Genomic DNA, 13,110 nt, shown 5'->3' with positions numbered 1-13,110 from the left:
TTTGAGCCTTGTTAGTGGTATAAACTAGCGATTTATTTTTACTTAGTAAATGCCCCCAGTTCTAGCATTATACGCTAAACAGTTTTTAGAGATTCGATTTACTCTTTACATTCGATTATCATGAAAACAAATCTCAGAGAATGGTTGACTAGGTACCAATGTTTTATTAGACCAAAGGTTCATTTTGCACCGGAGTTCTCCTTTAAATGTATTTATTTAAACTGACTTGCAGAAGATTAGCAGAATGTAAAGAGATATAAATTATATACCAATTAAAAAAAATTTAATTTGTTTTGTTTGAAACCTTCATTTGGAGAAAGAAAAAATATTAAGAACACCTTTTATTAAATTTTCAGTTTATTACTACAGCACCTGGGGACAAAAATATTAGTTCATTTTGTTGTACGCAAACTAATATGATTTCCATCTTTAAAAATTGTTAGTATAATATTTGATCAAATTATATTTAAGATATCCTATTTCCAAGGATACTCCAAAGATGAAAATTCTGTCGTCATTCCCTCACCTTCAAGTTGTTCCAAAACCTGTATTATTTTATGTATTATGTTAAACATAAAAGAAGATAATTTGAGTAATGTCTGTGATATTTTTTGTCCATACAATGGAAGTCAATGGTAACCAAAACGGCTTGGTGAGAAAATTGACAGAATTTTCCTTTATGACTGAACTTTCCCTTTTCTGCTAAATGTTAGAGACCTGACAATGGTCTGCACAACAGGAATTAATAATATGAGAGTTAAAAAATGGACAGAAGAGAGTGCAAGAATGGAAGACATAATAAAAAGACAGGATAAGAAATAGGCGGTGAGAGTGAGGAAAGGAAAAAACAGCAAGGTGACCCACCCGATGAACAGGGTTTTACAAGGTCCTCCTCTGTAAGCTGAGGTTTATGCACAAAACAACGGGTTCCTATAAAGCGCGAGCAGTGCATGAACTGATTATTGCATACAGTGGGAATGACAGGCTAAAGGACACAGTTAGATGAAATGTCTGGGTTCATGTCTGTGGGCTTTTGCAGTAAACTACTTACTTTGTATTCCAAAGACTCATAGCACTGCGATGCTTCGAAGGACATTGATAAGTTACATACATCAGTTTTTGCGAGAAAGGCACAGTCAGCCATAAATCACTCCTGATCTGTAAACATAAGTGTATAATTGTACGTGGACATTCGTGAGTTATGCAGTTCCTATGAAATAACATTAAAATTACAGTTATTATTATAATTACTTGAGTTATTCTTAGTAGCAGTATAAAAGCACACGTTGCATCAAACGACGAATATTTATACATTAATGATATTTTTGTGGTTCTACATGAAATCGTTTTTTAGTCTTTCAGTTCCCTAAGAAGATTTCCAAGTGTTTGTCTGCAGAACGATCCAAGCATATAAATTAATAATCACATAAATGCTTCATTATGTTTTCATCAGTATACATTTAAAGCTCCCTGTAAACACTTAATAACTGGGAAAGTAATTGCTTGTAGCTCAATGGGGGACGAGGGGCGTTGATTAATTGTAGGTCACATGGAGCAAGTTAAGCATAAATGGAGCAAACACAGAAAATCACAATGTTGTTTTTCAGAAACTTTAGTGAAAACTAATTTCTGATTCAGATATTTGTGAGTGAGTTCGCTTCTGATTGTAATTGACACTTTCTGACAAATTTAACACTCACAATGCTCACAAAATAAAAAACGAATCAAACCGCGCTCTGTCTCGGTCATGTGAGAGAACTTGACAAAGTCTCCTGCAATAATATAATTATTCTGCCTCAGAAGTTTTCTGCTGTTGTGTGCTGAAGTTTTTTAGCTTATTTAAAGGCCAAAATTCCTTGCTGTGTGACCTTGTCGAATCTTCGCTGAGTAAGGCACTTATTTCCATTGCCTGATGTGAAATCTCTATATATCCCAAGCGAGGCTTACGTTGTTCGACGCCTGCCCCGTCCTTGCCAACTCATTGGCGCTTAAACCCATTTCAGCGGCCCTCATTTTGAAGCTGATTGAATTCTCTAAATTGACATTGCCCTTTTAAAGGGATACTCCGCTTTTTTTTTTTTTTTGGAAATAGGCTCATTTTACAACTCCCCCAGAGTTAAGCTGTTGAGTTTTACCTTTTTTGAATCCATTCAGCTGATCTCCGTTTCTGGCGGTACCACTTTTAGCGTAGCTTAGCATACATCATTGAAGTGCACAAGACCATTAGCATTTCTCCCAAAAAAAATTACCAAAGTGTTTCGATATTTTTCCTATTTAAAACTTGAGACTTCTATAGTTACATCGTGCACTAAGACAGACGGAAAATGTAAAGTTGCGATTTTCTAGGCTGATATGACTAGGAACTGTACTCTCATTCCTGCGTAATAATCAGGAAACTTCACTGTCGAACCATGAGTGCAAGCAGGCGTAATGTTATGACGCAGCGCCTGAAAATAGTGCCCAGCTTCCAACGTGACCGGGACTAAGTTTGTGTAGTCATCGCGCCTGCTTGCACTCATGGTACGGCAGTAAAGTTTCTTGATTATTCCGCAGGAATGAGAGTATAGTTCCCTGCATATCAGCCTAGAAAATCGCAACTTTACATTTTCCGTCTGTCTTAGTGCACGATGTAACTATAGAAGAGTCAAGTTTAAAACAAAACCCCAACATAACGTCCAGGCCTGGTCCTCTCTCATCCTTCACTGTTGTCACTCCACCTTTTATCGTTCCGGAACTCCTCAGTAGGACTTGAGACCAGTGTGGCACGCAGGTGTCACTCATTAGCACTCTGCCTAGCTGTCCTTGCCACAATAATATTCCGTGTTCCTATATTTTAATTATTATATAAATATTTTTTTAACTTAAACAAGAATGATTGTTCTAATGGCTGTAGAACTTTACAGAATTTTCCCTCCATCTTCAACACTGTCACTATTTTGAGATTTGTTTGAAAACTTCTATTGACAGCCGCACTCACGGGTTGTTTTTATGTTTGGTTTGGTCTATATATAAGAAAGATTGCTTATCTCAAAGAGCTTATCTCCGGTGTCCCTTTAGGACATCTATTGACTTCTCCTCTCAGCCACTGTTCTAAAAAGAGCTGTAAAAATCTATCATCTCTTTGGGAGAGACGTGCTCTTCCAAGCGCAGGACTTAATGTAGTTCAAGAGGGAGGAAATGAAGCTCCAGTTTCGACATGGGCCGTAGTCAGGCTGGAACGGTGAGAACTGAGATCTTGTGCCTTGTTGAAAAGCTTAATCATTCTCCCCATATTGTCAGTTAGCATATTAAAATTCTGATAATGTGACGCATAAAGCTGTAACCGACAGCAGCTCCCGAACCCAAACATTTGTCATTTTAATTAACGTCTAACCAAGGTGACGCTCATCTTGATCATCTAATTATTTAATTTATTGCTCAATGGCCTTATGCTTTTAGTAATTAGAGGTAATGTGACAGGATGAGTGAAATTAATTTGGTTTGCTTCATTTTTATGGACCAGAATGACTTTAAAACACAATGCCATAAACCCTAAATGGACATGACATTGGGCCCTATTTTAACAATCTGAAACGCTTTCTAGGTGGATCTTGGGCGCTGTTGCTATTTTACTGGCGGGATAAATGACTCTTGCGCCCGACGCAAGTTTAAAAAGGGTTGGTCTGAATTAGCCTCATTATTCATAGGTGTGGTTTGGGCGTAACGTGAAATAAACCAATCAGAGCGTCATCCAACATACCCTTTAAGAGCAGGTGCGCATATTGCATGGCAGATTGTTATTATTATAGCGGGTTTACCAGGTGCGCGCCATGAGCGGTTCACAGCCGAGGAGACCGACGTTCTCGTCAGGGCCGTAAAAGACAGAGAAAGGACGCTGTATGGGGATGGGAGAAACCACCCAAATCAGTGTCGGTTAAGCATTATATACATACAGTATGTTTCTTGCCACTATTGGGCAAATATAGATTTGATCCATCAGTACTACAAATAAGCCTGAAAAAATTGGGTAAATGTGTATTTAGGCCCACATTTTTTTGGAAACCACAATGATTTCCCTCATGTGTTAATATTTTTCCTTGTTATAATGTATGATTTGCAAAAATAAAAACTGATGCATCTGTGTAGATGAGAGAATCAAAGTTTATGTGCGTTATGTACCCGCTACATTATGGCCAAGCATGCGTGCTTAAAATAGCATTATGAACAACACTCAACACGCCACTGACTTTAGACCAGTTTTTTTCTGGTCAGTGGCGCAATTGTTTTCTGGAAGTGCAAAATAGCACCAGGGATTGTTTGCGCCGATTGTTTTGCGTGGGTGCAATATAGGAATGTCAATCTAGCTATATATCTATCTATCTATCTGTCTGTCTGTCTGTCTGTCTGTCTGTATTTCTGTCTGTCTGTCTGTCTTTCTGCAGTTGTATCGATTATTATATATTATTGACACGATTTCTTCCTGGCCCCATCTTTACTGAGCTTCCCTGACCTTCATGTTATTCAATCACTGCAAGGACATCCCCTGTGACACTTTATTTTCTCATTTTTATATTTGTGGTCTATTTAATTTAAGAGAAAGTGCCTTTCTGCCCTTTTTTATCTCCAGTTCATTTAAGATAAAGCTTAATGTGGGCCTAAATTATATCATTCAGGCCCTATTCAAATTCAGTGGGGTGTGATGTGTGGGGACAAGGCTGGAGTTTCTGTCACACAGTGCTGCAAAGTTTCAGCAGACAATACTTTTTTGTCCTGATTGTGCTGTCTTAAAGTTATGATATTGATCAGCAATTATGTGTTCCCGTGATTAAAGATGCTGTCAGTCGAGTGATGTCATAATGGGTATTCATGGAGGTTGTAACACCAGAGATGCCGCATGATCGATCCCGTCTCGGTCGCTATCATTCTTAAAGAATTATAAAGACACATTTTTCTCTTGCTAGTTTTATTGATCATCTTTTGTTAGAGATATTCTACTCAACCTTAGCTTTTTTTTTTGTAATTGAACAGTGATGCTAGTATCCCAGAAGTCTCTGGAGGAAAGAGCTTTTGAACCTCTCATCATCAAACTGCACAGGCACTTATTTTCTCATCTGAGCAAGTGGTATGGATATATAAACTACTGTTCAAAAGTTTTTTTTTTTTTATGAAATTGGTCGCAAGAATTTACACACATAAAAAAATCAATAAAATCTTGTCCTTTTGAACTTTCTATTCAACAAAGAACGCCGAAAAAGGCATTACAGTTCCCACAAAAATTATTAACCAGAACAAATATTTTCAACATTGATAATCATAAGAAATGTCTCTTTAACACAAAATCAGCATTTTAGAATAATTTATGATGGATCATGTGACACTGAAGACTGGTGTAATGATGCTGAAATTCATCACAGGAATGAATTGCGTCGCACAGTAAAGAATGAATTGCGTCACAAGTCACGAGAACTTATCTGAAGCAGCAGAGAGGAGCAGCAACTGGCTGTGGTTGAGACAATATATTCTGGCTGGCTGTTTACAGTACAGTTTTGTTGAATTCATGAAAAATTCAAAGAGTTTGTTGGTTCCGTTGTATAGTTTGCATAATAGTTATGTGTATATTGCATGAATGAGGGTTGGTGTTTGGGCAGATATTGTGTTTTGCGGTAGGTAGTATGCCATACGGAACCATTGCCACTTTAACGAAGACAGTGGGGCTCGACAGCCTTAGTCAAACGGGTTGGCGCATATCGTTGGGTTGCGGAATGATTGTGAGATAGTGGTTAGGTCACATGGGAGCTACGAGGAAGGAGAAACCACAGCAGCAGGAGGGATGTAAAGGTCAGTATGGTGGGATGAGTTGAGTGGGGGACGGAGGGGGGTGACTCTGGGACGCCCTCTTGAGGGGTCGTGGGCTAGTCGATGAAACGCTGAGGACGGAAGGTGCCCACTTGAAGACCCTAGAGATGTCCTCTACTCGGCTCAATCCAGACGGTTGTCGAGCTGGTCCACTGGGGAGAACACACTGTAGTTGCAGTTGTTGTGTGTACTGACGCGCCAAGTACACTGCAGCCATTAACGCCGGACAGAAGGACAGACACATCACCATTTGGAAATAAGCGTAAATGGATGGAGAAGCATAGTTTACTGTAAAGCTACGTCTTAGTTTGTGCTTATCTTGGCAAAAGCCGAGTACAAATCTGCGTGAAGTTTTAACATCTACTCTCGTGTAATGAAAATCAATTACATTTTAAATTGTAAGAATATTACAGTTTTACTCTTTAAAAAAGAAGAAACAAATGCAGCCTTGGTGATCATAAGAGAATAATTTAAAAAATATTAAAAATTGTATCGCCCTGTATCTATACTTTGTATATATACTGGTAATATGAAAAAATAAAGATTTAGTAAAGTTAGTTGCATCACTTCTAGGTAGTTCCACTCCAACACTGAACACTGAGGGCTCATGATTTATCTCGGCTGCAGAAATAAGTTTAAAGAGTGTATCAGAAACAGTGTGTACTCCAGGTGAGGATGAATTTGAGTTTAAATGTAAAGTAACCTCAAGAGTTTCTAACTGAGGGAATCTATCTGAAATCCATGGATTTTCAGAATAAAACGAAGAGAAAAAGGAAATAAAGTAAATGGATCACATACATCATAGTCTTTTAAGTTACTCTCTTGGACTCTCACTCTGGTGACAGTAATATATTAGGTCAGGACAGCATATTATTATTAGTTTTTTTTTTTTGTTTTTTGTTTTTTATTTAGCCAAGTGCATTGTGGAACTTTCTAAAAAACTAATTACATTTAATAATTTTCTATCTATTTGTTCACTTTGCCAATTTTGTTCTTAATCTTATTCTTTTTCTATCTCTTCCTTGCGTTTGCAAGCAACTTTCTAGACTAGCTATTCCTCAATGTCCAGTATAGGACATTAGCTTCATGGTCAAAACCGGTCTGGGAGTAAATGCATTAGTTCCTGTTGGAGTGCTCTACAAAAGAGCTCATTTAAGCTCATCGAGCTCACGCATTGTTCTAAAGAGAAAGAAAAGAATAAGGGCAAGAATAGTTCAGGCATGGTCAGCATTCACTCACCTCACCCATTGTTTCTGTCTGTATTGATCCATCTTCCAGAATCCTTGTGGCTTTAGACGGTTTGATAACATAGATACTAGCGCTGCTCGACTGCATCTGCAAACCAGACAGCCAACAAGACCGTCAATAGACTGTTCAAGCAGACATAACTAGATCAAATGAATTTAAGGCATTGGATACACCTCTAATTGAGCCAAAATTAACATCAAATTAATTAACTGGTCTGTGCAATCCTGAATAGGTAAGTAGCCTATGTAGTGAGCAAGTTAATTTAGTTAGCTAGTTTTTCAGATTGGTTTGCAAAAGTTTTGTGATTGCATCCTTTGGCTGGAGAGCATGCCATTCCTTAGCTGAGTGTAACACAGATCGATGATCATGTTGACTCTGGAGCTGTGCTTTTTGATTAGGAGACTAATTAAAGGGAAAGCTGCTCTCGAGAAGAGAGGCTGAAACCTGAGAGAGAGAAAAAATAGGGAGGTGGGTTAAAGACTGCACTAGTCACTCTCCATTATGGAGATGTGATTTATGGTAGTAGCAAAGTCATGTTCTCATTTAAAAAAGAAAGATGGAAGATTTAAAGTGTTTGCTTTGAGACAGGTGTCTGAAGTTTAAATATTAATATTAATGTTAGTCTGCTCTTAAAATATTTGCATTTCTTCTTTTTACACTTTTCACTTTCCCTCTCCTCAGGGTGGCTTTTATAAAGGTGTGGCGGGATCTCAGGTGACTCTGTCGAGTTTGGTGAACCAGAGCAGGGCTATGCTGGAGGAACAGGCGAGGCATCTGCTGACCGAACCAGAGAGGCAGACTATGGGTTACTACATCCAAGAGTACCGTGATGGACACATCGGTGTTGAGCAGCTCGTCATGGCCCTCTTTGAGCTCTTCAATACACATGCCAAGGTGGACATATACTTTTACTTTTACATTTCTGTATTTGGCAGACAATTTCATCCAAAATGACTTGCATAGTGTTTAAGGTAGCCGATACTGTATATTTTTATCGGTTAATGCATTCACTGGGAATCGAGCGCTTGGCACCATGCTCATCAAAATACATGTGATCTTGTTCTGACTATTCATAATAATTGATTATAATTTTTCAATTTTGCTCTTGACTTAATTTTTAGAACCATCTTTTATCACTATTATTAGTGATTTAGTAGAATTTAAAAAATGTAAGTATTTTAGCATATTAAAACATATTAACTTAATTTACTTTTGTTTTAATTATTTTTAAAAACACTTTTACAATAATATGGTATTATACTATACATTTATATATATATATATATATATATATATATATATATGTATATAAATAATACCATATTATTGCAAAATGTATAGTATTTTTGCAATAATATGGTATTATATAAATATAACAAAATGTATAGTATTTTTTTACAATAATATGGTATATACATATGTATATATATATATATATATATATATATAAAACAAAATGTATAGTATTTTTTTACAATAATATGGTATTTTAAAACAAAATTATATATATATGCTATACATGTGTAAATGTACAGTATTTTTTTAAACGTTGGCAGTAAAAAATAATAATTAATTAGGCCTATGTTATATAGATAGGTACACCTCCATTTAAATTTTTTGTTAATTTTCAGTATTTTTTTATTTTTAATTAATACCTTGTTTTAGCAAGGGTGTGTTAAATTGATTATCAGTGAAAGTAGATACTTTTATAATGGTACAGATGATCTCTACTTTAAAGTAAATGATGTTCTTTTGAACTTTTTATTCATCAGAATAAGAATAACGATAAAAATGTATTTGTTGATCATTTTAGAATTGATAATGATAATAACGATTAGTGTTTCATGAGCACTAAATCAGCATATTAGAATTATTTGATCTTGTGGCAGAAGACTCAAGTAATGATGCTGAAAACTCCACTTTGCCATCACAGAAATAAATGGCATACATTAAAATATATCATAACAGAAAATAATTATGTTAAATTGTAATAATGCATTACAATACTTATGTTTTTACCATATTTTTGATCAAATAAAAGACCCCAAATTTTGAAAGAGTGCGTATCTACTTCCATTTTTTTTTTAATTTAATATGCAATATTTTTTTATTAAAGACTTTTATTGGCTGAATGAATTATTATTAATAAAGTGCATAATACTGACATTATCAGTATTATGGGCCATCATTGTCTGGTGATTTACAGCAAGTATAACCTCATATTACATTCACATTTATGAATATAGTAAAACCCCTGAGATTAAAACAATCAACAAGAGCCCGGTCACATTCACAGCTCTGTACGTGTGTGTATTTGCAGTTCTCTCTGCTGTCCGAGGTGAGGGGACTCGTGACCCCTCAGGATGTGGAGAGATTTGACGGTCTGGTTCTGAAACGAGAGATCGAAGCCCTGAAGGCAAGGCAAGGGGGTGGAGCTGGATTTCAGGACTCCTTCTCCATGGTCTCGTACCCTGATACGCTGGCCTCCTCCTCAGCCAGCTTCATGACCAACACCACTCTCAGCTCTGCACGGGTAAGAGCAGGCATCCACATTTACATTGAGATTACCAACTTTCTTCACACATAAAGCAGGAACACTTGTGCCGCAATTAATATTGAATAAGACCCAGTGTCTGTAGGCCTATCTATAATCTATAATCAATAAGTGTTTAAGGCTCTGGGTCTGTATTTGTGTTGGATGAGTGGAAGGCATTGTAGTTTTGTGTGTCTATGCGTGTGACATAGACATAAAAAGCTGTTCACAAGATTGCTGGGCAATTTGGGCACAAAGAAGTTGTGTGCAGATTACAAGGATACAAGATAAAGGCCTTTAAAGTTGCTGTGGGAAATAGCTTTTGTCCTTTCTGTTGGAGGCTTTTATGCCCGTCGCTCGAAACCTGTCTGTCCTCCTGTCTCACTCTGTCTTGGCATGTCTCACCTCAACTCATCTCTGTGTCTCGTTGTGAAAGTGCAGCTGTTTAGATTTGTACTTGTCTCGGGGGTTTTGGTGTGACAGATGGAGAAGTGTTTTGTGACGGACTTTTAAGCCTGCTGACTCCCAGTGTAAATCGCAGGAACAGTTTAACACCCAATTCCCTATCCCTCTCAATAAAACAGGAAAGACTGCTCTGGCTGATAGATATGATGGAGGTAGGTTAAACAATTTCTCATTTAAATTGACAAAATGTACCATAATAACCATCGTTTCCACTGTAATACCACACAAAATACCATTAGTAACCTCATATCTAAGTACTGTAGTAATATTCAGCGCAGTTTGTCCTGCAAATATGAATGATGAGGAAAATTGAGAAGTGTGCTATTATATTTCAAAGTGATTAGACTTATGATTTGTGCCCGGTAAGTAATAAAATATTATTAAAAAATCACTTATATTATTAATAAGGAGGACCTGAATATCATAGAGACTTATGATGGGAATCTTTTTGTCCAGTAAACCTGCAGAACTACATAGGAACACAAAAAAAATATACTTAGAGCCCGTCCACACGAAGACGCATTTCACTGTTTACGCATAAATTTTGATCATATTGGCGTTTCGTCCACACGGATCCGGCGTTTTGGGAGAGTGAAACCGCTTTTTTTTTTTTTCGAAACCGGGTCACAAAGTGGATAAATTTGAAAACAACACACTTGCAGTTTGGTTTGTACAGCCAATCCGTATATTTTGTGAAATGATGATGTCATCACATCACGTGTCGGCTGCCTCACGCCATCTTCCTCTTCTTCTTCTTGGTTCTTATACAGCGCGCAAGGTTATGCACATTCCAGAGCCCGTCTAACGGAGAGCCTTGGCACTTCCTATTAGCCCCATTGTGCATCACCTTGGTTGCAGTTCCATTAGAATTCCACTGGAGGTGATCGCGGGCGAGTGCAGAATGAATGGGAGTCTATGGGGCTAAACGGCTAAATGTGTCTCTTTCACCTGCTTGTCGTTAAATCAACATAGATTTTAATGTTGATTCCGCAAGTTCAATATAAACTATAGGCCAAAAGTTGAATGAACGAGTACTTATGTTCTTTTGATTTCTTACAGAAGAGGCTGTTGTTGGCCGGAACACGCTAGCATTCTGCTATTGTGTGACGTCATCACAGTTTTGAACGGATTTTTACAACAGATAAGTGAACTTAAAGATGCAATTTTCAGCTGAGTGGATTATCTTAGCCCTCCCCTTTGAATGCAACTTTAAAATTACTTGACAAAAAATTACATCCTGAGAAAAGTGGATTTCTGGGGATGAAACCCCATTGACTCCCATTCTGCACTCGACCGCGAGCGCCCCCGCATGGACAGAGACGTGTTACTGCAGCCAGTCTAGAAACCGGAAGTAACCAGCCAGTGCCAATTCTCTTCAATTGGTTATGCACATTCTCAAAGTCTTCTTCTCCGTGTATAGTGTATCTATGTGGCAGAATTACAGCGCCCCATACTGGTCTGGCATATATACTACACCATTTTCAGTCGGTTTCTGTGGTTTCGTGTGTACACAGATATTTCTTTAGACAACGTTGTGTTTACGGATTTTCTTTTTAGAACGAGGAAAAAAAATCGGATAGGTAACGCACCGGCTTCGTGTGAACGTGGCCTTAGAGCTTGTTAGCAACAGCATAGAACAAAAAAAAACAACTATTATTAAACCACCTTAGCAACGACCCACAACACCCTAGAATTGATTCAGGGGCACTCAAATTATAGTTTCTTTTTTAATACCTATATGAAGTCTTAGTGGAAAATAAGGTTATTATGGTAAAATTTTGTAAGGGTATGTATATAAATATGCATGATCACAAACGTACATGCATATAGTAAATAGTTTGTGTGTTTTGGGGTTGGGTGTGTCTCTTTCGCAAACACACACACACACATATTAAAGAATGAGTTTGCTAATTCTATCTTTGGTTTCTTTTGAATACTCATGCACACATACAAGAAGGACATTCTACATTCTCTGCATGTTGATCCCTCTGAAAATCCCTCACGTCTGATGTCTGTCTGTGTGTGTATGTGTGTGGGTTGCAGTGATCAGACATAGAGTAACTGCATGCATGTAGCAAATCAAAAATGTGTCCTTTTTGACTTTGTATCTCTTCATCATGGGTCATTTGTCTAGATGAGTGTGTGTGTGTGCACTTTGGAAATGAGCGAACATATTTGTATGCAAGCTTTGTTCGTGGCCTTCCTCTGTGGATCGGTGTTGTTGTAAGCTTGCCAGCTCGGGCTCCAGTAATTACAAGAAGCAGCGGAGGCCCACACCGTAGCCCTGCGGAGCACCGCAGACGAAACGTTCGCTCTGGGACTCTCATCCTGGTACCGCACCTCATCAGCCATATGCAGAGCTGTCACCGCAGATAAGGCCCCCCAGACAAAAAAAAAAAAAGAAGTCTCGCAGAGAGCATCCTGATTTATGCTCCAGTGAAGCACAGTAGGGAATTGTGAGAAGGTGAAGGACCTGAGCCAGCACAGTACAATGTCTGTGCTCTCTGAGTTTGCTCTTCTGTCTGTTTTAGTTTGAAGAAAAAATGAATGACTGCTTCCAGCCAGATTTGCCATATGGGTCAAAAGTGGTTTGATGCCATTGGCTAATTGTTGCACAGGTCACTCAAATTTCATTCTCATTATTTATTTAGAAATTGATTCTGTTATGTTCAGTAAATGAGTTTGTTCCTTATTCAGTAAATCCTGTAATGGATTAATTTCATTAAATGATTCATCAGACTGATTTTAAATGGTAAGGGCCGGTTCACACAGAACATGTTTTTGTTGGTAAAATCTAGTAGTTGACCGACATTGATTTTTTTGATGGCCGATGCGGATGCTAGTATCTACATGCTAGAGCAGGGTGGCCGATTTTCTGAATGCTGACTGTAAATGAAAAGTATTTTTATTACTAATAATATAAAAGCAAATGCTATAATACATTTTTTTGTATACCATTTATTTTCTTTGTTTAACAGTTCTATATAATAACGTATTAGATGGGACTGTTAAACAAAGACCATAAACTA

General features: G+C 37.5%; 1 protein-coding gene across 2 annotated transcripts in view; it reads left to right on the top strand.

Annotated features, from left to right (window-relative positions):
* The window catches only part of whrna (whirlin a), a 96,239-nt gene that overhangs the window by 68,784 nt on the left and 14,345 nt on the right, over positions 1-13,110 (top strand). For both annotated transcript variants that reach the window (XM_089123618.1, XM_089123617.1), the window contains exons 7-8: positions 7,765-7,977; positions 9,404-9,616. In XM_089123618.1, coding sequence (XP_088979744.1) covers positions 7,765-7,977; positions 9,404-9,616 — 426 coding nt within the window. The remainder of the gene's footprint in view (positions 1-7,764; positions 7,978-9,403; positions 9,617-13,110) is intronic.

Source organism: Pimephales promelas, chromosome 19 (genome assembly GCF_988280905.1).
Source record: "Pimephales promelas chromosome 19, fPimPro1.hap1.1, whole genome shotgun sequence".
NCBI lineage: Eukaryota > Metazoa > Chordata > Actinopteri > Cypriniformes > Leuciscidae > Pimephales > Pimephales promelas.
The sequence above is the reverse complement of the archived record's forward strand: the minus strand, read 5'-3'. Positions and strand labels throughout refer to the sequence as shown.